The sequence below is a fragment of the Muscardinus avellanarius genome (assembly GCF_963383645.1).
Source record: "Muscardinus avellanarius genome assembly, chromosome: 14".
In the NCBI taxonomy this organism is placed as follows: domain Eukaryota; kingdom Metazoa; phylum Chordata; class Mammalia; order Rodentia; family Gliridae; genus Muscardinus; species Muscardinus avellanarius.
Window position 1 is genome coordinate 8,058,777 of NC_137800.1, and position 24,542 is coordinate 8,083,318.

The window sequence follows — 24,542 nt, forward strand, 5'->3', positions numbered from 1 at the left end:
GGTTGCTAAAATGGCAAATTCGAGTTGTTAGCACTTTTTTTTTTTTTTTTTTTTTTTGGTACTGGGGATTGAACCCAGAGGCATTCTACCTCCAAGCTACATCCCTAGCCCTGGTTTTTTTTTTGTTTGTTTGTTTGTTTTTTTTTAATTTAGAAACTCTCACTCAGTTCCTGAGAGCCTTGCTACATAGCTTGCTTTGAACCTGTGATCCTTCTGTCTCAGCCCCCCAAGTCCTAGGAACACAGGCATGTGGCCCTATACCCAGGTTAGCTTGGTTCTTTCTGAAGGCCCCCTCTCAGCTCTGGTGTCACTTTCTCCATTATTCATTTATTTATTTTTCATACTGAGGCTTGAAACCAGGGGCATTTTACCTCCGAGATACCCCCAGCTCTATTTTTTTTTAGCTTGAAACAGGGTCTCACTAAATGGCTGAGACTGGCCTCAAACCCACGACCCTCTGTGTCTGCCTCCCACGTACTGAACCCTCGGCCCTCTGTCTGCCTCCCACTTGCTGGATGACGGGCCTGCACCACACGGTGCAGCTTCACTTCCTCTGTGAGGGCCTGATCCTAGGCCTCATCAGCTTCATATGCCATCACTCTAGGGGTGGAGGGGTACAGTTACCACAGAGGGGTTGCTGAGCTGAGACCCTTCACCTCTAGCAGTGTAATTCAGTACTAATACTCTGCTCTAGGAAGAAAAGAAGGTTATTTTCTCCTGTTTTCTTGGAAGGCACTGTCCTCTTCATTTCACTTAGCTCTTTCATAATCATAGACAGGGGCTGGGAATGTAGCTCAGTGGCAGAGTGCTTGCCTGGGGTGCTAGAAACCACGAAACGGAGAAAAGGAAACCGTAGTCTTATTTCTGTTCTTTGCTGATGTTAGCCAAAGGAAATTTATTCTGCTTTGAAAACATTATTGAACTGTTCTTAAATCGCATCTTAGGTTTGTATTTCTGTTTGTTATCTAGAATCATAACCTCAAAGAACTTCAAATTTAAGCCGGGCGTGGTGGCGCACGCTTGTAATCCCAGCATTCGGGAGGCTGAGACCTGGAGGATCGCGGTTCGCGGACAGCCTCAGCTACTTAGTGAGGCCCTCTGCAACTCAGTGAGACCCGGTTTGAAAATAAAGAATAAAAAATAGGGCAGAGGGTGTACCTCGGAGGTCAAATGCCCCTGGGTTCCATCCCCAGACCCACAAAAAAAAAAAAAAAAGAACTTCAAATTTGAAAAACAAAACATATCTAATCCCATCTCTGGGAGTGGAATCCACTAGCCACTGCTGACTAAAGGCGCAGGCTGGGCTCTTCCACAGACCTAGTGGCTGGATCTCTGGGAGAGGTGCACCCAAAAGAAAAGGTCCATGCTCAGCCTGTTCCCTTGGCAGTCTTACAGAAATGAAGGCCTAAAGCCACTGCTCTTATTCATTCCTCTCACGTACCTGACGAGGAAGCTGAGGCCCAGCGGGTGGCCGTGGCTTGCCTGCGGGCCAAGAAGCGGGGCCAGAGCAGGACCAGCGCCAGGCCTTGAGCCCTGACCCTGACCGCGGGGGCTGGCTTTACCTTCCTGTGGTGCTCTAAGAGTAGCAAGCCACCAGTCCCCAAGTCACAGCAGCCACTGATGTGCACATCCGAGTAGAAGCAGCGGAGGTCAGAAGGCATCCAGCTACTTGGGAGACCGAGACGGGAAGGCCAGCCTGGACGGCAGAGGGAGACCCTGTACCAAAAGCAAAAATAAAACAAAGACTTTAGCTTCTGTTCCCAAAAATCACTTGAGTATGTGCTTTGTTTCAGCCAGTCATACTTTGAATATTATAACCTATAAGTCACATTTCCTCTTTTGACAATTTAAATATTTAAAATGAGGAATTTTCTTACAGACATTAATTAAAGAAAATACCACTGAAATGAGTGAAATTGGAAAACTCGGCTGGTTTCCTAATAGGTGACTTAGGCATGGTCAGAGACATAACAAACATAAACAGATTGTTAAGCAGGATGTAAAACAAAAGGAGCTTGGAGGTCCTGTCCTGAAGGAAGCTCAGCCGCCGCCGTACACCTTATTCCCAGGGAAATCAGCCCTCTGCCCCTGGATTCCCTCACAAGAGCTAGTACTCAAAAGAAGCAGATTGTACGTGGGAAGAGTTCTAAGAACAAAAATAAGAAAACAGGAAATGCGTTGTTGTTTTTAACGTTGCCTTCTAAAGCCAGGTGTGGTGCTGTATACTTAGAATCCTAGTGCTTGGAAGCTCAGACAGGAGGATCATAGGTTCGAGGCCAGCCTCAGCAACTTAGGCCCCATTTCAAACTTTAAGAATTGGACTGGGATATATAGCTCAGAGGGAGAAAGCCTCCAGATTCAGTCCCCAGCACCAAATAAAGAGTTACCTTCTATCTTTTACACTGCCTCTCGTGCGCTGTCTGCCCCCTCTGGCTTCAACTTTTCTAGCTCTCACGGTGCGGAATGGAGGAAATGTATTGGTCCCCTGCTACCCCTCGGGAGTAATCTACGACCTCCTGGAGTGCCTGTACCAGTACATCGACTCCGCCGGCCTCGCCAGTGTCCCTTTCTACTTCATCTCCCCGGTGGCCAACAGCTCACTGGAGTTCTCCCAGATTTTTGCCGAATGGTATGTCTGTTTTTCTCTGAGTTCTGTTCAATTCAGTACATTCAAGCAGTAAGAATGATAGTAATCCTGTTTCTTCTCAGGTTACTATGAAACTTTTATTTTGATGTTTTTCTGTGCCTGTAATGAGAAGATCGTATTACTGAAAGTCACATCTGTTACAGAGCTGGACTTTAAAAGAAAGGCTACCAAGGGCAGGCGAATGAGAGAGGAATGAGCCTGCACTTGAGAAGTAGCAGCACCCAAGCCAGGCGTGGTGGCACACGCCTGTAATCCCCGCACTTGGGAGGCTGAGACAGGAGGATCGCAGGTTTGAAGCCAGCCTCAGCAATTTAGTGAGGCTGCCAGCAATGTAGAACCTGTTTCCAAATAAAAAATAAAATAGAGCTGGAGATGTATTCCAGAGGTGGAATACCCCTGGGTTCAAGCCTCAGCACTTGAAGGAAGCCAGCAAGCAAACTGCGTGAGTAGCACCTGGGCGCGGTGCCTGCACTGCACACCTGTGGCCATAGTAAAAGAGGCAGCTGAGGCAGAGGAGCCCGGGGTCCAGTGCAGCCTGGGCATCTCGGCAAGACCCCGTGAAAAAGGGAACGGGACGGGCTGGCTGCAGCCTAGTGGGAGGAGCAAGCAGCAAAGTGTTCTCTGCTTAATTTTTCACATATTCCTCTGCCCGCTGCCCAGTAAGGTTCCACTATAGAAGTTAAAAAAAAATCAACCCCAAGCTTGAATATTACCTAAAACATACCAAATCTGATAACAAAAATTAGGTGTTTTTTTTTTCTTTCTTCATTTCAGTAGCAGATTTGACAAAGTCATGTTTTACCACAGCAGGAAATTGTTTGATCAAACCTTTCCATAGATACGTTATTAAACAATAAGAACTTATTGAACCCTTTTAAGATTATGAAGTTGAGCCTGGAGGCATACTCCTGTGATCCCAGTACTTGGGAGTCTGAGACAGGAGAATCACAGGTTCAAGACCAGCCTCAGCAGTTTAGCAAGCCTCTCAGCAACTTGGTGAGAGCCTGTTTCAAACTAAAAAATTAAAAGGGTTGGAGTGTAGCTCAGGTAGAGCGCCCTGGGTTCAGTTCCTGGTACCTAAGAAATAAGGAGCCTCTCCGTTACTCTGTCCTGGTGTCTCCAGCATTATGCTGCTTCAATTGGTTTAATTGTAGTCTCTGTTCTCTTGTATTTAAATTCAGGCTTCTCCACCCCGTTGGTGTACTAATCTTTATCCACACAACTGTTGCTTTTGTTGGCGCTCAACTGAATTTTACCCTTTGTACACAAGGTGTTTTTCCTCTCAAATAGAACACTAATCTTGAATAATTAATAATCAGCCTTGAGTGTCACTGCTAATTTAATCATGTTAGAATTCCCTCATTTAGATCCTTAATTTTTTGTTTTTTATTTTTTTTTATTTTTTTATTTTTTGGTGGTGGTACTGGGGTTCCTGGAAGCCCTTTTACCTCCAGGCTACACTCCCAGACCTATTTTATATTTTTATTTGGAAACAGGGTCTCTTAAGCCAGCACAGCTGGCTTCAAGCCTGCGCGATCCTCCTGTCTCCGCCTCCCAAGCACGGGGATTACAAGCATGCGCCACCATGCCTGGCATTTGTTTGTTTTTAACCCAGTCTGAGGGCAGCCCTGTGGACCTCTGTGGACAGTGTCCCCCTAGGTCTGTGGCTTCGAGTTCAGTCTCCGGCCATTACGTATTGTTCATGCTGTTGAAATACTTACTGGATAGAATTCAAGACTCTAGGGATAAGAACACTCCAGGATGATTTTGTGATTTTTTTTTTAGGTTTTTTTTATTTTTAATATACGTGTGGTACACATTTGTAATTCCAGTACTTGGAAGGCTGAGACAAGAGGATCACAGGTTCATGGTCAGCCTCCTCTACTTAGTGAGACCCTCTTCCAAAATAAAGAATAAAAAATAGGGCTGGGGGTTTAGCTCCAAGGTAGAATGACTCTGGGTTGCATCCCCAGTTCCAGAAAAAAAGAAGTAATATATGTGTAATACATGCTTACTATTGAAAAGAAATAAAAGTTTAAAAAAAATAGTAAAAAATAACTAGACCCATAACACTGCTGTCCAGAAACAACTTACCACTGTTAGCATTTCCATGCATTTCATCTTTCAGCATGGAGATCATGCTGGATATTTCATTCTGAATCCAACTTTTAAAATTAATTAAATCAAAGTCTTTATAAAATCTTATTCGAGTCATTTTTACATGACTGCGTATTTGTGCATCATTTGTGTATGTTTACTTTAGTTTACTACTTTCTTCCTGACTGGAAGGCTTTCCCCTTTTTTTATGCTTTTGGTAAGAGGCCTTCAATTAATATTCTGTGTGTATATGATGACATCCTTTGCTTTAGGTAAATTACTAAAAGTAGAATTACTGGAACAAAAGGATATAAATATTTTTAATGTTCCTTATCTATATCTAAATTGCTTTCCTGAAAGGTTTTATGTAAATTCTTCCCTTTTTGCCCATTTACTTCTTAGAGGTTTTTTACTTCTCCTTTCTGTTTGAATTCTTTATGCCTATATCAAAGATGACAACTGCTAACCATGATTCTGGAGCCTTTTTTTCCGAATTGGCACTGTGAATTTTGTCTTTGATTTTTTTGCCTGTTTTTTAAATAGTAAACACAGAACTTTAAAATAATTTTAGACTTATAGAAAAGTCTGAAGCTCTTCCCATGCACCCTTCACTCAGTGTCTCCTAATGTTAGCATCTCACATGACTGCACACACTGTGTCAAAACTAAAGATCAACGTTGAGCTGGACGTGGTGGAGCAGGCCCAAAATCCAAAGAACTCGGAGGCTGAGACGGGGTCAAAGGTTCGTGTCCAGCCTCAGCAACTTAGCAGGCCCTCTGCAATGTAGTGAGACCCTGCTCACATTTTAAAAAATAAAATAGGGCAGGGTGTGGCTCAGTGGTAGAATGCCCCTAGGTTTGAGCCCCAGTATTTCAAAAAGGAAAAAGTAGGGGAGTGGTTAAGTTGGCCCAGGCCACCCTCCCCCCTCATGCCATTTTGGCATGGGGCTGTAACTATTTTCTGTATTTCTGTCTTTTTAATAAACTTCTTTAAATCTTCAAAAAAAAATAAAAAAGGAAAAAGTAGGAAAGACAGAAGGGGTGTGGGGGGCCCTGTCTGTGGGGCCAACATGAGGATTCTAGAATTGAGCATAGGGGATCCGTGAGCAGAACTGACTACAGACATCAGCTGGTGGGCCTCACAGCCTGCAGTAGCCCGAGCCGCCTTCCAGCGCAGGGAGCGTGATGTCCTGGCAACAGCCTCAACTTCTGTACTAAGCACCTACATATGTCCCTCCTCCTGTGTCTGCAGTAGAACCAGCGTCTATGTAGATTCTTCCAAAAGCAGCTCGCTTTTGTATTTTTGTCTTCTTCCAAAGAAGATAGAGAATGCTATTTTTCAAATCAAGGTTAAAGGGAACTAAGGATAGGGGGAAAAAAATACACACACACACACACACACACACACACACACACACACACACGTGGTTTTTTTCCATATTGGGGATGGAACCCAGGGCATTCTACCTCTGAGCTACAGCCCCAGCCCTGTTTTTTATTTGTTTTGAAATAGGGTTTCACTGAGTTGCAAAAGGCCTAAGTAGCTAAGGCTGTCTGCAAACCATGATCCTTCTGTCTCAGCCTCCTGAATGCTGGGACTACTAGTGCACACCACCACACCCGGCTAGAAAGTTGATATTTAAATCACATGAAGTTAATAACAAACATTTGTGTGTGTGTGTGTGTGTGTGTGTGTGTGTGTGTGTGTGTGTGGTACTGGGGGTGAAACCCAGGGGCTTTTCTACCTCTGAGCTATACTCCCAGACCTATTTTATACTTTATTTGGAACAGGGTCTCACTAAGTTGCTGAGAGCCTCACTAAGTAGCTGAGGCTGGCTTCGAACCTGTGTGATCCTCCTGTCTCAGACTCCCAACCACAGGGATTACAAGCGTGTACCACCATGCCCAGCTTATGTACATATTTTTAATTGGAAAACATGGTTTCCAATTTTAAAAAGTCATACCTAGCAGGCACGGTGCCACAGGCCTATAATCCCAGCAGCTTTGGAAGCTGAGGCAAGAAGATCACATGCTCAAGGCCAGCCTGGGCAACTTACCAAGACTTTTCTTAAAATAAAAGGGGCTGAGCCGGGCATGGTGGTGCACGCTTGTCATCCCCGCTCTTGGGAGGCTGAGACAGGAGGATCGTGTAGGTTCGAAGCCAGCCTCAGCTGGCTTAAGAGAGAGAGAAAGAGAGAGAGAGACCCTATTTCCAAATAAAATATAAAATAGGTCTGAGAGTGTAGCCCGGAGGTAGAATGCCCCTGGTTTCCACCCCTAGTACCACCAAAAAAGGGGGGGGCTGGGGTTATGGCTCAAAGCACCCCACAGTCCCATTCTCAGTGCTGCACCCAAAAGCAAAACAAGCATCAGACTGCTGGGTGTGTGTGTGTGTGTGTCCACCTCTGAGGCGTACCCCCAGCCTTTTTTATTTCTGCTGGGTGTGTGTGTGTCCACCTCTGAGGCGTACCCCCAGCCTTTTTTATTTTCTGTTTTGAAACAGGTTTTGAAAGTAAGTCTCATTGGGTTACTGTGTGATTGGCTCAGACCAGCAGTCCTCTTGTCTCAGCCTCCCAGGGTATTGGGGTCACAGGGACCTCCACACTCAGCTCACCTCTGTATTTGACAGTCATATCTGACTAGGAAAATGCTAACAGTTTTCCTAAAACAGTGTCTCTAGTCTAAGATTTCTTCCAGATGGAGTTGGCAGTGCTGCTGTTAATGAAATAGTGCATGTGCAGAAATAGATAGCCCTGCCTCAGAAAGAGGCAGGTGACCTGCTCCTCAAAATGGATCACAGCTCGCTGCAATGTGGTGTCTTGGATTGGATCCTGGAACAGGAAAAGGACATGAGAGGAAAATCTGGCGAAATCTGAATAAATTCTGGAGCCTAATAAATTGTACCAGTGTGAATTTCTTAGTTTGAGGACTGTGCCAGTTATAGAAGACTAGTGACACGGGACACAGGAGCTCTACTGTCTCTGCAGTGTCCTGTGAATCTAAAGTTATTCCAAAACAACAAGTTTGCTTATTAAGAAGCAGTGTGTTTAGGGGCTTTAAGAGTTTAAAAGCATATGTGCTCACCAGAGATGCGTGTTCTGAAAACTCTGTAGACGCTCGGTTTTATTCCTACTGAAATTCCCTGGCAGGAAATTTCTAAATAAACTTTAGTTTTTAATGTTGGCGCTGCTTCCACTAGGTGGCAGCAGTCGCCACGGTGCGCACCTCTAACATGTCGGTCTGTTGTTCCTCTGAACAGGCTTTGTCACAACAAACAGAGCAAGGTGTACCTCCCAGAACCACCCTTCCCGCATGCAGAGGTAAGGAAGCGGAACCGCCGGGTCAGGGCACGAGAGGACTGCTCATGGGCTCCCCGAGCGGGATGACGCGAGCGCTCACTCGGGCTCATTTGTGCCTCCTGTTGGCATATGGTGGCGCCACTGGGGCTTGTTGGGTTGGTTTCTTTTTTGTGGTCCTGGGCTTGGACCTCAGGGGCATTCTGCCTCTGACGTACGCTCCCGGCCACCACTGATCACTTTACAGTGTCCACAGACTTGTCTTTTCGAGAACGTCACGTAGTTGAAACCGTGCGGCATACCGCCTCTTCACCCTGGCTTTCTGCGCTTAGTCAGAGGTTCTGCCTTTCAGAGCTTGATAGCATATTTCCCTTTCGCACTGAATAATAGTCCACCGTCTTAATGTACCACCTTTTATCCATTCATCCATTTACCTAATGAAGAGCATCTTGGTTGTTGCCAAATTGTAGCAGTTATGATCAAGGTGGTATACCTATCTGTGTGGTTTTTATGGACAGTAAGTCTTCAGTTTTCTGGGTAAATACCACACAGTCCAAAGCAGGAGCCTATGGTAAGTGTACATGTAGGCTTATAAAAAGAAAAAGAAAAACACCTGCCAGACTGTCTTCCAGAGTGGCCAACCGTTCTGCATTGCATTCTAAACAGCAGCGAGCGCCTTGCCGACGCTCCGCCCCAGCGCTGGCGAGTCAGTGTCCTCCGCTCGGCCTCTCCTTATGTCTTACATCGCATTTCCCACCGGCCTGGAGTGGCGTACATTTTCTTACGTGCTCATCTCCATCTGCCTGTCTTCCCTGCTGAGCTGTCTGCTCAGGCCTCTGCCCGTTTTCCTCGGTTGCTCATTTTCTTGTTGAGTCTGAGGCGTTCGTGCATCTTTGCTGGGACTTCTCTACCAGAGTGTCTTTGGCACATATACCCTCCCGTCTGCGGCGTGTCTTCTCGTTTGTGCCCACACATCTTCCTGAGCCCAGGCGGGCTGGCAGCTCTCCGTGTGTTTTTATCTGTCTTCTAGCTCATCCAGACCAATAAGCTGAAGCACTACCCCAGCATCCACGGAGACTTCAGCAACGACTTCAGACAGCCGTGTGTGGTGTTCACTGGGCACCCATCCCTCCGCTTTGGGGACGTGGTCCACTTCATGGAGCTCTGGGGCAAATCTAGTCTCAACACTGTCATATTTACAGGTAAATTTTAAAAATAAAACAACACCCTACCCTTTCTGCCAAGGCCAGTAGCAAAGGCACCTGCAAGATAGAGATCCAGAGGAGGATTCGACTGAAAGGTGTAAACATGAATATTATTCTGTTGTATGTATCAAAAATATTTAAGAACCCAGCAGCCAGGTGTGGCACACACCTGTAATCCTTGGGTAACAGACAGGAGGATGGCAGGTTTACGGCTAGCCTCAGCAACTTAGCAGGGCCCCCTGCAACTTAGTGAGATCCTGTTTCAAAATAAAATTAGGCTGGGGGTATATCTCAGAGGTCGAGGTTGAATACCCCTGGGTTCTGTGCCCAGGACAACAACTAAAATAATAATAATAATGGCAAGCAAAGGAGTAAGCTGAGGCACCACATCCCGTTAGGGAACGGCCGAGCACTGTTACCTGCTGTCTTAGACAGCTTTGTCTCTTTCTCAGGATAGACTTCTGCGGCCGGCCTCTTTGATGGCCTCTCGAGAACAGCAGTGACGCCAGTAGCCAGTCTCATTTATCCTTCAGGGTGTTTGCTTAAATGGCTCTTTCTCCTTGACTCTAGCACTCTGGCTTGCTTCTGTTCTTTTGGAGACAAACCCTGCAGGGAAAATAAATCCTTTAATGAGGCCAAATAGGGGATTGGCCTAAATAATCACTGTTATTTATCAACTTAAGGTGTTCAACCCACCTTGGGTTTCACAAATTCTATGGGCTAGTAAGTAAAAAACTGGTCTGAAATCTGGCCCTGCCTGCTGTCACCAGCCAGGACACCCCCAGCCCCGCTGCTGCATAAACGTGGCTGCCGGTGAGCTCAGCCTGGGCCTTTGTGGGCGCATGGGGCACGCCGTAGGAAAGCCCTCCGCCCCTCTTATGGCTTTGATTTGAAGACCTGGGTCTTGGAGTAGAGTCTGCTACAGCAGAAGCATCGAGGTCAGGGTCAGCGCGGCTCTGCTCGGCCTCAGTTGTGAGGAGGGCCTGGCCGCAGCCAGAGGCCCCAGGGGTGTGCTGTCGTCCAGAGTTGTGCGTTGCCCTGTGGCAGGGAATTGGAACACAGCGAAGGTAAAAGCGCGGCCTCTGGAGGGCTCTGGGCTGGCTCAGGCGTTTTGAGGCCCTCGGTGGACACTGACTCAAGACCAGTGCAGGGAATCTGTGGTTGGCCACCTCGCGATTCTTGTCTCCAAACCAGAGCAGAGCCTGGGCAGGGCCGCGCTGGCTCGGGGGGCCGCGACAGTGTTCTGCGTCCGGGCATGCTTACGGAGAGTGTTGCTTTATCTGGATTTGTTGCGGTCACTGAGTGGCCCTCTTTGATGTTGTGTATATGTAGTAGGACACTGTGGCCCGGCTGCAGGTGCCAGGCCAGCTCAAACTGGTACCACAGCCGCACGGGCAGTGGCCGGGAGAGCACCCGCCTTCAGGGCCACCGGGCCACAGACCTTGATTCTCGACTCCTAGAACTCGGCTGAGAAGGCTGTCCAGAGAGTGCGTGTGGGGTCTGGAGCAGCTCTCCTGCTCCTCCATGCGCTGTGACCAGGGTGATCCTGCAGTGTTCATACGGGCCTTGTCAGAGGGTTAGCCCTCGCACAGACTCAGCGGCTCTGTGGTCATGGCCGCCCTGGGAAATGAGTTCACATAGACACTGGCTCACTGGGCTGTTCGTGTAGTCGTGTCCTTCCTGATGTCCACCATGTGAGCTCCTTTTCCACCAGTTAGGACTCCAGTCCACGTGGAGAGGAGTAATGTCCCCTCCCGAGTGGCCTGTGTGTGCCTCACCTGGGGCTCCTGGGCGTCATTAGGGAAACGCAATCCCTGGAGGTGGCGATCTTAACATCCGGAAGCTCTGTGGGTCGTCCCAAAGACACGGGAGGAGTCGGTGTACCCGGCGAGCACAGGCCCTGGTCCTGAGATGCGGCCCCCTTGCCAGGCTGCTGCCGGGAGTCAGCTTCACCACAGAAGGAGCGAGGCGCGGGCCCGGCCAGCAGGCTGCGGTGGCTGCCGTCGGCAGCGCTGGGCTTCCTGGTAGGAGGCTGGGCGTCTCCGCAGAGCGTGTTCATCTGTCTCTTAGATGGGCAGCCACGGTGGGGTTTGTCTGGCACCTGGGTGTCAGTTTTGAGCAGCTGAGGCCACTGGTGTGGCGTGGTGCGTGCCAGGCCTCTCCACTGCAAAGCCACTCTTCATCTTCTGGGGGATACTTAGTATGTGTATGTCCTGTTCTTCCTCAAATTGCTGAGTATTTTAGCATTTATTGGTGATTCTAGTTTGAACTATTACTGTGATGGTTGCCAAACTGTGGGGTTTTTAAAGAAATTCTTTTATTGATATATTGTTGTAAAAAGGAGCTCTCTCTTCTCCCACTGGCCTGTTTATCCCTTATTTAGCTCATCCGGTTCTCTGTGTTAAACTTGGGGCGCACTCCGGTGCCTGCAGCTCCAGCTCCACACGGGCTGGTCCGGCCTCTCCCCGTACCCGGGCTCCTCCTGCTCCACCTGTTCTGTGCGCACCTGCTCACTCTTCTGCGACACTGGCCCTCTGCTCGTCCCTGACCACACCCACCGCCGCACGCTTGGCGCCCGTTGCCTGCCGTTCAAGTCTCTGTTCTGTGCTTCCTCAGAGCCCGACTTCTCCTACCTGGAGGCCCTGGCCCCCTACCAGCCCCTGGCCATGAAGTGCATATACTGCCCCATCGACACACGGCTGAACTTCATGCAGGTGTCCAAGCTGCTCAAAGAAGTGCAGGTACGTGGGGACCAGGTCCAGGCAGCTGTCGGCGCACATCCGCGGTGTGGGCGGGCGCCTGCCCGCATTGAGCCCCGGCTCCTCCCTCCTCTGAGGGCCACAGAGCATTTCAATTTAAAAATAACGGTCCTCACATGCTGAAAGAAGCGTCCATGCTACAGAAATCAAAGTAGAAGGAAGTGAGGCAGAAACAAAGTACTCTTGATGAGGACTATTTGTACCCTCTTAAGAGCAAATTGTCTGGCTAGGTGTGATGGCACACGCCTGTTATCCCAGCTGCTCATGGGGTCGAGGCAGAGATGGCGAGTTGGAGGCAGCCTGGGCGACTCAGTAAGACCCTGTCTCAAAATAAAAAGGTGCTCGGTAGGGTAGTGCGTGCCTGCAGTCCCAGTACCTGAGAGGCTGAAACAAGGATCCCAGGTTTGAGGCCAGCTGACTGTAAGGGCTGGGGCCCCAGTAATTGGGAGGTGAGACAGGCGGCTTGAAGGTTCAGTACCAGCCTCAGCAACTTAGGCCCTCTGCAACTCAGTGAGAACCTGTTTCAAAATAAAGTAGGACTGGGGGTGTAGCTCAGAGATGAATGCCCCTGCGCTTACTTCCTAGTACCACAAAAAAGGTAGGGGGCTGGGAGTGTGGTTCAGTGGTAGAACACTCCTGGCTTCGATCCCCAGTACCACCAGAACATTGATATTAATGAAAGAGGGCTGGTTGGGCTTGTAGCTTACTGACACATGCCTCACTGGTGTGAAGCCCTGAGTTGGGTTCCTTATGCCACAGAAAACAAAGGCAAATCGTTGCCTTCTCCCTGCCTCAGAAGTCATCCTACAGATATATTCACCACGCCGAGAGTTTAAATGAAGCCCGCTGGGCCCTTGGTGCAGGTGGCTCGCACCACAAGCCGTGCTGCTCTGGCTCGGCTTGGGTTTCGTGGTGTTCGTTTATTTTTATTTGCATTTTTGGCCCTAGAGATGGGAAGACGTGGTGGGGTAAGTAGATCAAAGGACAGATTTCTGTACAAGAGCACGCAGAGGGGAAACGCAGCTGCAGGCGCTGCCCAGGCCAGTTAGTGGCTTTCTGGGCTGGGAGCAGGGGTTTGTGTGGAATTGGCGAGGCGCGCTGCAGCTCCGGTGTGGAGGTGTGGCCTCCGTGTCCCCAGAGCAGGCCAGGCCCCCCACGTGAGCAGGCAAGCGAGGGCTCCCGCCACGCCCTGGCTTAAGTCAAATTCCCCATCCGCCTCGCGGAATCTTTGCCATGAGACAGGCGACCCTTATTACACAAAACGCTAGCCCAGGTGACAAGAGCCCAGGAAGGCTGTGGTGGGTTCCGGTGCTAGCAGCCTGCTGGCCGTGCTGCAGAGAAGCCTGGTCACAGAGCCAGCCCTTGGCCACAGGGAGCGATTCACTGCCCGCTGTGTGCCCGTCGGCAAGGGGGAGAGATGGTGTGCTGTTATATACCTGCAATCCCTGTATGTGGGAGGCTGAGGCAGGAGGATCGCAGGTTGTGGCAGACTGCGCTCAGAGTGCAAGCCCGAGCCAGCTCCAGCTGTGCGCTGATGTGGAGAAGCACAGCAGCTTACGGGGAGAAGCCCTCAGGCTGTGACTGTGGAGCCAGTGGGCTTTGAGACAGCTGTCGTCCCAGGCAGGAAGAACAAAGGGCAGTTTGCTGTATTAGCTCAAAAGGACAAGTGCTGTATCAGGTCCCGCCAGTCACACCGTTGGGGTGTGTGTTGCTGGGGACTGAACCCAGGGCATCCTGCCTCTGACGACCCCCAGCCCTCTCTGTATTTTGAAACAGGGACTCACTAGGTTGCTGAGGGCCTCGCTAAGTTGGTGAGTCTGGCCACAACCTAGGATCTTCCTGTCCCAGCCTCCCCGTACTGGAATCACAGGTGCACAGCGGCGTGCCCAGCTGGATCCTTCTTCTTCAGGGGATTTGTGGCTTAGTGCAAACTCTTAAGTGAAACCAGAAATAGTACAGTGACTCCATTGGTTACCACATTTGTTTTTATTTGAGTGATATTTGTCCAAACATTAGCTTACTAATTCTTTCTCTGAAGATAAAATGTGGTTTTAAAAGGAAAAAGAAAGTTCTTATCTGATTCACTGTCTTCCAAGTTGAGCATGTGACCTGCCCACTGCCTCGTACCCGTGGGCCTGCAATAGCATGAGAGTTGCCAGCTAGCACCAGAAGTCAGCTCTTGCTTGTCTCTCAAGGGCTGGTGACAGCTGCTGTTATAGGACTGTGACCTCAGGGAGCCCGGGGACCAGGTGGTAATAGACATACCGCTGAATAGTGCAGAAGTAGAAAAGGCACGGCCAGGCGTGGTGGCGCACACTCGTCATCCAGTACTTGGGAGGCTGAGACAGGAGGATTGCAGGTTCACGACCAGCCTCGGCTACTTAGTGAGATCCTGTTTCAAAACAAATAAAATTGGGCTGGGGTATATCACAGAGGCAGAATGCCCCTGGGTTCCATCCCCAGTACAAAAAAAAAAAAACAAGCCGAGCCATCGGCCCTTAACTCAGCCACACCGCTGTCAGCTCAAGGCTTTCCCCTAGGATGTTCATTCTGCTTCCCCACCGCCCCATCAGGGGGTTTGAGAAGACGCCTCCCAGCGTCCAGGAGGCTCGAGGTCGGGTGGGTCGCCCTGTTTGTGGCCTCTTTCTTCCTTCCCTCTCCGCTGACCCTGTCTTGCTTGTCCTCAGCCCCTGCACGTGGTCTGTCCTGAGCAGTACACCCAGCCGCCGCCAGCCCAGTCCCACAGGATGGACCTCATGATCGACTGCCAGCCTCCAGCCATGGCCTACCGGCGGGCCGAGGTCCTCGCCCTGCCCTTCAAACGTCGCTATGAGAAGATTGAAATCATGCCGGAGGTGAGCCAGTCTCTTTCTCGTGGCTAAATTCAGTTTTCCACTTGAGTCTCTTAAAAGAAATGGTCCCAGAGGGGCTTTGAGCGTCCGTCACATATGAACCAAAGAACGCAGACTGGAGCAGGAACCTGAGCAGAGGCTGGCCCTGCCAGCGCTGCCTTGGCCTCGGCTGCCTGTTGCTGCGGCTCCTCTGTCCTTCCTGGACCTCACTGCTGGAGATCAGAGTAACTGAAAGAGTATCCATTTTAGCATAACTTAAAGGGTTTAGTGTCTCATCGTGTAATATTGTATAGTTTTATGAAGTCTTAGCTTCTTCCTTAACCAGAAAAAAGTAAAAAGCATATTATACCAGTGGGCGAGTGGAGGTGAGCTGTGCTTAGGGGCTGGGCTGAGCGGAGACTGCACGGCCTCCTGAGGCAGCTGCTTCTGCCTCTCCAGGGGAATATGTAAAAAGAAACAGGAAAATGTCAGGTACAAACCACTGTGCCCAGGTTCTTTGGAGATCCGAGCTCCCGACTGCTCCCAGGGCTCTCAAGGCTGCTGTGGATCTAGTCTCCACCACACTGATTCCTTTCCAGAATTAACTCGAGTTGTTTTCTCAACAATAGACAAGCTGGATGTGGTGGCCTGTAACCCCAGTATGTGGAAAGCTGAGACAGGAGGATCACAAGTTTGAGGCCAGCCTCAGCAACTTACTGAGGCCCTGTTTCAAAATAAAAAAATAGGCTGGGCATGGTGGTGCACACCTGTAATCCCAGTACTTGAGAGGCTGTGACAGCAGGATCACAGGTTCAAAGCCAGCCTCAGCAACTTAGTAAGACCCCGTTTCAAAATATAAAATAGGGCTGGGAGTATAGCTCAGAGGAGCACTGGAGGCCGTGCGCGGGGCCGGCAGGCGTGGAGACTGCAGAGGGGCGAGCCGGAGAGCCGGACACCTGCCCACAGACCTGTCCTCTAAGGGGGGATTTGACTGTCAGCTACAAATAACTGCTTTAAAATTGTTAAGCGTAGTGGTCAAGGCAAAGTAATCAAGCCCGGTGATCCGGCACAAATCAAACTGTAGTTTCAATTCCCCATTCCAAACAGTGATACTCATTTTCTTATAAGCCTATTAATTGGTTATAAAAATGTCTTAAAGGGAAAGACTAAAACATGTTAAGCCATAAACTGCTAGAAGGATAGTTGATCAGACTGACTACGGTGAAGGCGATTGGATGCTTGGGGCTTGGGCTTGCTGGGCAGGGCTCACCACCTAGCCACATCTTCAGCCTTTTTTTTTTTTTTTTTTTTTGCAGGTCTGGGGATGGAACCGAGGGGCATTTGACCTCCAAGCTACACCCCCTGCCCTATTTTTTATTCTTTATTTTGAAACAGGGTCTCACTAAGTTGCAAGAGCCTCACTAAGTAGCTGAGGCTGGCTTCAAACCAAGATCCTCCGGTCTCAGCCTCCCGAATGCTGGGATTACAAGCGTGCGCCACCACGCCTGGCTCTCAGCCCTTTTATTTTGAGACAGGTCATTGTAAGTTGCCAAGGCTTGCCTGAGACTTGCCATCCTGCCTCCGCCTCCTGTGTAGCTGGGATTGCAAGCATGTGCCACTGCACCTGGCTGCGTGTTCATCTTTAAACAAAGACAGTAGCCTGTGAGAAGATGCAGCTAAGCGAGGCGTGGTGGCGCATGCTTGCAATCCCAGTACTTGGGAGGCTGAGACAGGAGGATCGCAGGTTCGAGAACAGACTCAGCAAGTAGTGAGACTCTCGTCAACCTAGCAAGACCCTGTTTCCAAATAATAAAATCGACCTGGGGTGTAATTTGAAGGTAGAATGCCTCTGGGTTCAATCCCCAGTACCACCAAAAAAGAAAAAAGTATACCTTTTTGTTATTTTAGATTGCAGTGATGTAAATAAAAATTCAAGAAAAATTATGGCAATTATCTTTTCTTACCGATTAGCCTCCTAGGTGATTGCTCCCTTTCCCACCAGGCTGGGCAGAGCAGGAGCAATGTGAGCCGGTGGCTGTGGCGCGCTGCGCCTCTGTTGCTGGGGGAGCCCGCGGCTCGCCTCGCCTGGCTGTGGCTACCTCTTCCCTCGCACTCAGAGGCGCCCGCCTGAGCCCTGTGTTTGCTTTCAGCTTGCAGACTCCCTGGTGCCCATGGAGATCAAGCCTGGCATCTCCTTGGCAACCGTCTCAGCTGTTCTGCACACTAAAGACAACAAGCATGTGCTCCAGGTACCAGGGGTGGTGGGCTGGGTGGGGCTGCCACGCCAGGAGCAGTCAGACCCCGCCATGTTGTGGGCATCTCAGGGATTCCCTGCTACCACTCTGACCCCTGCCCCAGAGGGATGAGAGGCCGACATGCGGCCAGACATTGCCCCTAGCCCTCTGCACGCCCCTCAGCTGGGCATTTGCCAGCACCACCCCTGCAAACACTGGAGGGTAGAGAGGCTGCTCGGGGAGAGCTGGAGGAGGCCGTACCAGCACCGGGGCGGCTCCTGCCTCGCAGACTCGGGCCTGCTGCCTTCAGACCCAGTACCATAAACCAAAACAGGGGGAATGGTAGCACTACGCTGCGTCCTCAGCATACATTCTCCTCGGTTATCCTCCCCACTTCCCTTAAGCTCGGTGCGATGGCTCACACCTATAACCCCAGCCACTCAGGAGGCAAGAGGACCCAGAGTTTGAGGCCAACCTGGGCAACTGTGTCTCAAAATTTAAATGGCTGGAGATGTAACTCAGTGGCAAGAGCACCCCGGCTTCCATCCCCAATACTGCAAAAGGGGGAAAAAGTACTAAAACTTCCATTTTAGCCAGGCATGGTGGCACACGCTTAGAATCCCAGTACTTGGGAGACCGAGACAGGAGGATCGCAGATACACAACCAGCCTGAACAACTTAGTGAGGCCTCCACAACCTAGTGAGACCCTGTGTCAAAATAAAACATAACTCGCTGGGCATGGTGGCGCACGCTTGTAATCCCAGCGCTTGGGAGGCGGAGACAGGAGGATCACACAGGTTCAAAGCCAGCCTCAGCTACTGAGTGAGGCTCTCAGCAACTTAGTGAGACCCTGTTTCTAAATAAAGTATAAAATAGGTCTGCGAGTATAGCTCGGAAGTAGAAAAGCCCCTGGGTTCCAACCTCAGTACCACAAAAAAATAATAATAAAAAAAAAAATAGGGCTGGGGATGTAGCTCAGAGGTAGAAGGCCCCTGAGTTCAATCCTCAGTACCACACACACACACCAAAAAAAATCCCATTTTATGGGTAATTTCTCAGTTTCTGAGCATTGTTTTCATAGCTGGGAAATGGCAAAGCTAAGATTAATCCATGCCAGACCCAGAAGCCAGTACCCTTACCCATTGTCCCATGGCTGCGCCTGCAAGTACCAGCAACTAATCGTGAGGAATTCACTGGTCCTCCCCTTCTGTCAGCAGCCATCTACCTCCTGGGCCCCCATGGCTGCCTCTCCCACAGAAGAGTTTTGTCCATAATTAGAAGGAAAAAATCCAACCTTAAGATTTTGTAACTTTGACTTCAGCAATTTGATAGAAAATTCAAAATGGATCTTGATAGGCTGTGATAGGTGGCACACGCCTGCAATCCCAGTACTGGGGAGGCTGGGACAGGAGAATCGCAGGTTGAAGCCAGCCTCAGCAACTTAGCAAGACCTTGTTTCCAAATAAAAACTTAAAAATAGGGCTGGGAGTATACCTCGAAGGTAGAATACTCCCCAGGATTCAATCCCTAGCACCAGATAAATAAAACGGCAGCAGCGATCTTATTCAGTAAGACCTCGACCCCACGTGGGTGGCCGTGCGCCCGCTCAGCTGGGGCTGCCCGTGGGCCTTCGAGGCAGAAGGAGCCCCAGTGAGACCTGCGCTTCTCTCCCGCCCAGCCCCCTCCCAGGCCGGCCCAGCCCCCCAGCAGTAAGAAGAGAAAGCGGGTGAGCGAGGACGTTCCGGACTGCAAGGTGCCGAAGCCTCTGCTGAGCGGGTCCATCCCCGTGGACCAGTTGGTGCAGACCCTGGAGAAGGTGGGCAGGCCGGGTCCCTCCCCCGGGGGCAGTCAGGTGGGCTGCTAGGTCCCTGGGAATTCAGGTCCAGTCATATGAAGGTCAGTCATCTGAGAGGACCCTGGTCCTCCCCTGTCTCAGCAGCCATCTACTCCTGGGCCCCCGTTTTGTCCATAACTTGAAGGTTGGATTTTTTCCAAGTTTTCGTAACTTTGACTTGGGCGGTTACTGCTTCGGCATTAGGGTCAGTCTTTGCTGGCAAGGAGGATTGGTTCAGGATGGTGCTGTGCACGCTTCTTACGAGAGAAGAGTCACAGTTAACGCCAGAGAGGGGTTGTGAAGGAGATTGCCCTGCTGCATCGCTAATAACCAACTTTTTCCAAACTAAGTCTTCCAATTGCCAGCTGAGTGCAGTGGCACATGCCTATAATCCCAGTACTTCGGAGGCCTAGGAGGATTGCAGGTTCAAGGCCAGCCTCTGCAACATAGCAGACCCTGTTTCAAAGTAAAAAGATGAGAGTATAACTTGGAGGTAGAATACCCCTGGGTTCAATTCCCAGTGCCATAAAAAAGTCTCAGTTGCCAGCTTTTCACGTCTTGGACTTACAGGCTCCGCGGCTGGTAGGCCTGGTCTTCCAGCTTCTCCTTGCCCTTCCCACGGGTCCTGTAGATGGCAGCAGCCTCTGGGTGGCTTACTGTTTAACCACTTGCTTTCCCAGAGACGCTACTCAGTTCTTCTGCCCGGCTTATCCAGAACAGACCCCCGGGGGGTCCAGGCTGGGGGAGAGATCTGGCTCCTGCCCAGAACCACAGGGCCACGGGCACCGTCTTCCTGCCTCAGGGCGCTCGACCTGTTTTGTGTCCCTTCCAGGCAACATGCTTTCTTCCCACTTCTTTCTCTCCCTCATGTCGGATTTTTAGAAACTTCTACAGTTAGCTTTAGAAGTAGCTGGAGAGAGGTGTGGCCTGCTGCCGCACCACCTTCCCCCTTGAAAGAGACTTGCCGAAGCAGGCCAGCAGCACCCTGCCGTCAAGTGTGGTCTTTGCCAGGAGTGTAGAGCAGCTGAGACCAGGGGGTGCAGCTGTCACCTGGGCAGGCGCAAGCCCGGCACAGCCCGCTCCCACACTCCCACGTGTCCCTGAGATTGGGGCCAGGCCTCTTGTAAAGTATAAGAAATGATGGTTGGTCCGGCTCCCGTCGTAGGCCTGTTCCTGAAGAAAGTCCACAATGGCGGTTTGGTCCAGTCCAGCCTAGAGTACCGCTTCAGGTCTTAAAGTTCCACAGTGTCCTTCCCCTTCAGTCAACCCTTGCTTTTCAGAGTAGCCACCCTCTTCTCCCTTTCTCTCGAGCAGCATGGCTTCAGTGACATTAAGGTGGAGGACACAGCCAAGGGCCACATTGTCCTGCTCCAGGAAGCCGAGACGCTCATCCAGATTGAAGAAGACTCGACCCATATCATCTGTGACAATGACGAGATGCTGAGGGTCCGGCTTCGGGACCTCGTCCTCAAGTTCTTACAGAAGTTCTGAGCGGGACGGCTGCGCCATCTCTGCTCCCGAGCCCTTCACGCAGCTCCCGCACGGCCAGCTGAGGAAGGCCGGGAGAGGCTGGAAGCCGGCCTCTGGTGGCCCCGGCCGCGGCCACGGAGAGGTGGCTTTGGAGGACAGTACCTGGAGCCGGAGCCAGGAACTGCCGTCTGCCTTCCCCACGCTGCTTCAGGCAAGCACGCCTTCTGTGAGCCGCAGACACTGGAGCAGCTGAGGGCGGGCCGGGCCGGAAGCCCTGCCCGGAGGCTGCTGTACACCGGCGACCGCTTCCTGTGCTCGGTGCCCAGTCACTCTTCGCGCTCACGGGCAGGCAGGGGAACCAGTCGTGGGTTTTGTTTTCTTTAACTGCCTGCAGTACTGCACCTAAGGAGACAGATGATCCCAAAAAATTAAGTAAAAGTCAACCATCTGTCATTTATATTGTGGCCCTTTTTGTTAATAAAACTTATTTTTATAGAGGTATCTGTGCTCTATGGAATCTACAACCTAAATAATGATTGTGATATGGAAAAATGAAAATCTGTAGAGCGACATAAACTCAAAAGCACAGCAGATTTTAGTCTGATGGGTGCATTAAATCATATAACCAGCCGGCGTGGGGACACGCTTGTCATCCCAGCATCGGGAGGCTGAGACAGGAGGATCGCAGTTTGCAGCCAGCCTCAGCTACTTAGTGAGGCCCTCTGCAACTCAGTGAGACCCGGTTTCAAAATAAAGAATAAAAAATAGGGCTAGTATCACCCCTAGTACCACCCACAACAAAAATCATATAACACAGCACTGTTGATAAAAATACAATTTGTATGAGAAGGCACTTCAAGCTCTGTCTGCATGAGAAACAGAGATAGAGACGATGAGACCTGGGCCTTCCGGGGAGTCGGGTGTGGCCGCAATGGGCCAGCGCACAGGTGGCATTGACAGAGCTGCCATGACACCTTCCTCAGAACCTGCCCCGTCCTTAGGCGGCGAGACTGTGGCCCAGCATTCGCTAGAGACCCACAGACCAGGGGGAAAGGGCAGGCTTCAGAGAAAGGTAACTCGGCTCCAGAGGTTACTGCATTTGGAATGCAGCATCCAGACCACGTCTCCTCTAACACTGCACGGACTGGAGCCGCACGCCAGCTGTGGAAGCGTCCTCGGGACGCCTGCTCACACCATCTCCGACTAACAGAAGTCACTCCTCCGACTCAACTCACCACCAAGCACGACAGGAGGAGTCAGTGAACTAGATAAAATGCTAGGCAACAGCCAGGCGTGGTGCCATACACCTGTGATCGCAGTACTTGGGAGGCTGAGACAGGAGGATCACAGGTTCAAGGCCAGCCTCAGCAATTTAGCAAGACCTGGGCTCAGTCAATCCCTAGTACAAAATAAAAGCTAGAAAATTAGCCAGATGCAGTGGCATATACACGTACTTCCAGTACTTAGGAGTCTCCTACCGGAGGATCACAGGTTCAAGGCTAGCCTCAGCAACTTATAGAGATTCTGTTTCAGAATACAAAAGGCAGCCAGGCATGGTGGCACAGGCTTGTAATCCGAGCGCTTGGGAGGCTGAGACAGGAGGATCACACAGGTTCAAAGCCAGCCTTAGCTACTTAGTGAGGCTCTCAGCAACTTAGTGAGACCCTGTTTCCAAATAAAATATAACATAGGTCTGGGAGTGTAGCCCAGAGGTAGAAGGCCTCTGGGTTCCATCCCCAATACACACACACACACACACACACACACACACACACACACACACACAGAATAAAACATAGGGCAGGGGTGTAGCTCGAAGGTCGAATACCCCTGGGTTCCATTCCCAGATCCGCAAAAAAAAAAAAAACTACAGAACTTATTGCTCAGGTTTTGTGGAGAGCTGATTACCAACTCTCTTGGAATGATTTCCCAGTGGGAATGAGTTCTTCGTTAGAGGTAGAAAGGACTTCTTTCCGCTGGGCTGGCAGTAAAAGAGCCTGTTGTGCCGTGCTGAGAAAGTGTAGTTTCATGACTAGAAGGAAAATTGAAAATACACATCACTTTCTAATGAAACTTTTGAGAGGACCAAGTTAAATTAAATTTTAAAAACATCTTGAAAAATGCAAAAAGCATTTTAAAGCTGAAAAAGAACCAAAGCAGTTATTTTACTTAAATGCCCTAGCATTTCTCTGCAGCCAGAAATGCCTTGGGATTTGTCAACATCTGGCTTCTGTTAAAAGGTCTGATCGGAGAGCCCCGGGCATCCTTGAGGAACAGGTAGAGACAGAGTAAGTACAGATGAGTCAGCAAACCCCTCAAAGGCGGGATAACTGAGAAATCACAGAGGCTTTAATCCATCAGCTCCACCCGCTTAGCGGCAGGAAGAATTCCTCCTCAGAGCAGAGCGGAGTCCCCAGCTGGCGCTCCGTGCTGGGCGAAAGCGGTTTCGACTAACTCCACCTGAAGCCCAGAGGTTTGGGGACCCAGCTAGGAGAACACCCAAAGCAGCGCAGACGCTGTCTGTGGGCGCTAGCTTGGCGGTGGATACCCACCGGCGCCATCTCGACTTCTGCCCGGGCTGGGGTGCGGCTCACTGGGAGGGCGCCTGCCTAGCTCGGACGAGGCCTTGGATTCAGTCCCCAGTACACCACAGACTTCTCCTTCAGCTCTGTGAATTGACCGTGCATTAAGTGATCATTGAGAAAATGTTTTAAAAAGAATTTAGGGAACTAGTTCTGTGCAGGTCTTGTTTGTTTCTGAGGTACCAGGGGTTGAACCTAGGGCATTTTACCTCCAAGCTACACCCCCAGCCCTATTTTATTTTTTATTTTGAAACGAGACCTAAGTTGCTGACAGCCTCGTTAAGTGAGGCTGGCTACAAACCTGTGATCCTCTCCCTCTCAGCCTCCCAAGTACTGGGATTGCAGGCAATGCGCCACCACGCCCAGCTCTTTTCACTCTGAAGCAAGGTCTCAATAGGTTTCTGAGAGTCTCGCTAAATTGCTGAGGCTGCTTTCAAACCGAGATCCTCCTGTCTGGCCTCTCAAATACTGGGACTGTAGGTGTGCGCCACCATGCCCACCTCTTTAAATGTTCACAGGCCATTGAACTGAGACAGCCCTGCAGTCAGTTTCCTTCAGAGAGCAGAACCCAGTGTACACAGGCTTACCTCTGCCTAGGACCTTTCCCTCTCAACCAGGCAGCTGTTTTCTTGTCTTCCCTTCACATTCAAGTCCACTGCTTAGCAGGGCGTGGTGGTGCAGGTTTGTAATCCTAGTACTTTGGGAAGCTGAGACAGGAGGATAGCCGTTTCGAGGTCAGCCTCAGCAAGCAGTGAGACTCATCAACCTAGCAAGACTGTTTCAAAATAAAAATAAATTAGGGCTGGAGGTGTAGCTCAAAGGAAGGAAATTTAAAAAGCTTGCTGCTCTTGATACTATGGGGGGGCACCTAGGGCCTCTTCCTTCTAGGCACACTGGATTCATGAATCTTTGTTGGAATGAACTACTAAATTTATTTTGTCGATAAAGTTTTTCTTTTAACAAATCTTTCCCCAAAGTGGCATAGTAGGTATCTATTTTTTCATAACAAATCACCCAAAACTTAGCGGCTTTAAAACAACAAATTCGGGCCGGGCGTGGTGGCGCACACTTGCTTGGGAGGCGGAGACAGGAGGATCGTGCAGGTTTGAAGCCAGCCGCGCTGGCTTAAGAAACCCTGTTTCCAAAAATTAAAAAGTATAAAATAGGTATGGGAGTGTAGCCTGAGGTACAAGGGCTTCCAGGAACTCCAGTACCACCAAAAAAAGAAAAGATTCGGCTCACTGTTACTGGGTCAGGCACCGGGTGTGGCTCAGGGTCAGCTCCACACAGCTGCAGTCAGGTGGCGAATGAGATGGAGGTGCAGGTTAGGTAAGTTTCCCCCAGACGTGTAGCCAGGAGGGGCTTCTTCCTTCCATCCTGTCCTGTGTAGGGTTCAGGAGCTGGCCAGGAGGGAAAGATGGCCGCCATGTTGATTTCTTCTTAAGCAAAGGTGACACCTGCCCCTTGTCTCCTGATCCCCTCAGCACCTGCAGCTTCGGCCTCACGGGGATCCGGTAAAAGCAGAAGTTGGCTGTTCCAAACCACACAGTGACGCAGCTACAGGAACACAGCCCATGTGCTGATGTG

At 50.3% G+C, this 24,542-nt stretch overlaps 1 protein-coding gene across 3 annotated transcripts in view; it reads left to right on the forward strand.

Moving 5' to 3' along the window:
- INTS9 (integrator complex subunit 9) overlaps positions 1–20,394 on the forward strand; it is a gene marked incomplete at both ends in the record, with an annotated part of 62,773 nt that extends 42,379 nt beyond the window's left edge. For 2 of the 3 annotated variants that reach the window (XM_080710442.1, XM_080710440.1), the window contains 8 exons: positions 2,449–2,629; positions 8,003–8,063; positions 9,070–9,241; positions 11,861–11,985; positions 14,691–14,858; positions 16,985–17,083; positions 18,748–18,885; positions 20,218–20,394. In XM_080710442.1, coding sequence (XP_080566568.1) covers positions 2,449–2,629; positions 8,003–8,063; positions 9,070–9,241; positions 11,861–11,985; positions 14,691–14,858; positions 16,985–17,083; positions 18,748–18,885; positions 20,218–20,394 — 1,121 coding nt within the window. Of the gene's footprint in view, positions 1–2,448; positions 2,630–8,002; positions 8,064–9,069; positions 9,242–11,860; positions 11,986–14,690; positions 14,859–16,984; positions 17,084–18,747; positions 18,899–20,149 lie in introns of all 3 variants that reach the window. The other variant, XM_080710441.1, reaches the window with a different exon arrangement.
- Between the last annotated feature and the right edge of the window lie 4,148 nt (positions 20,395–24,542).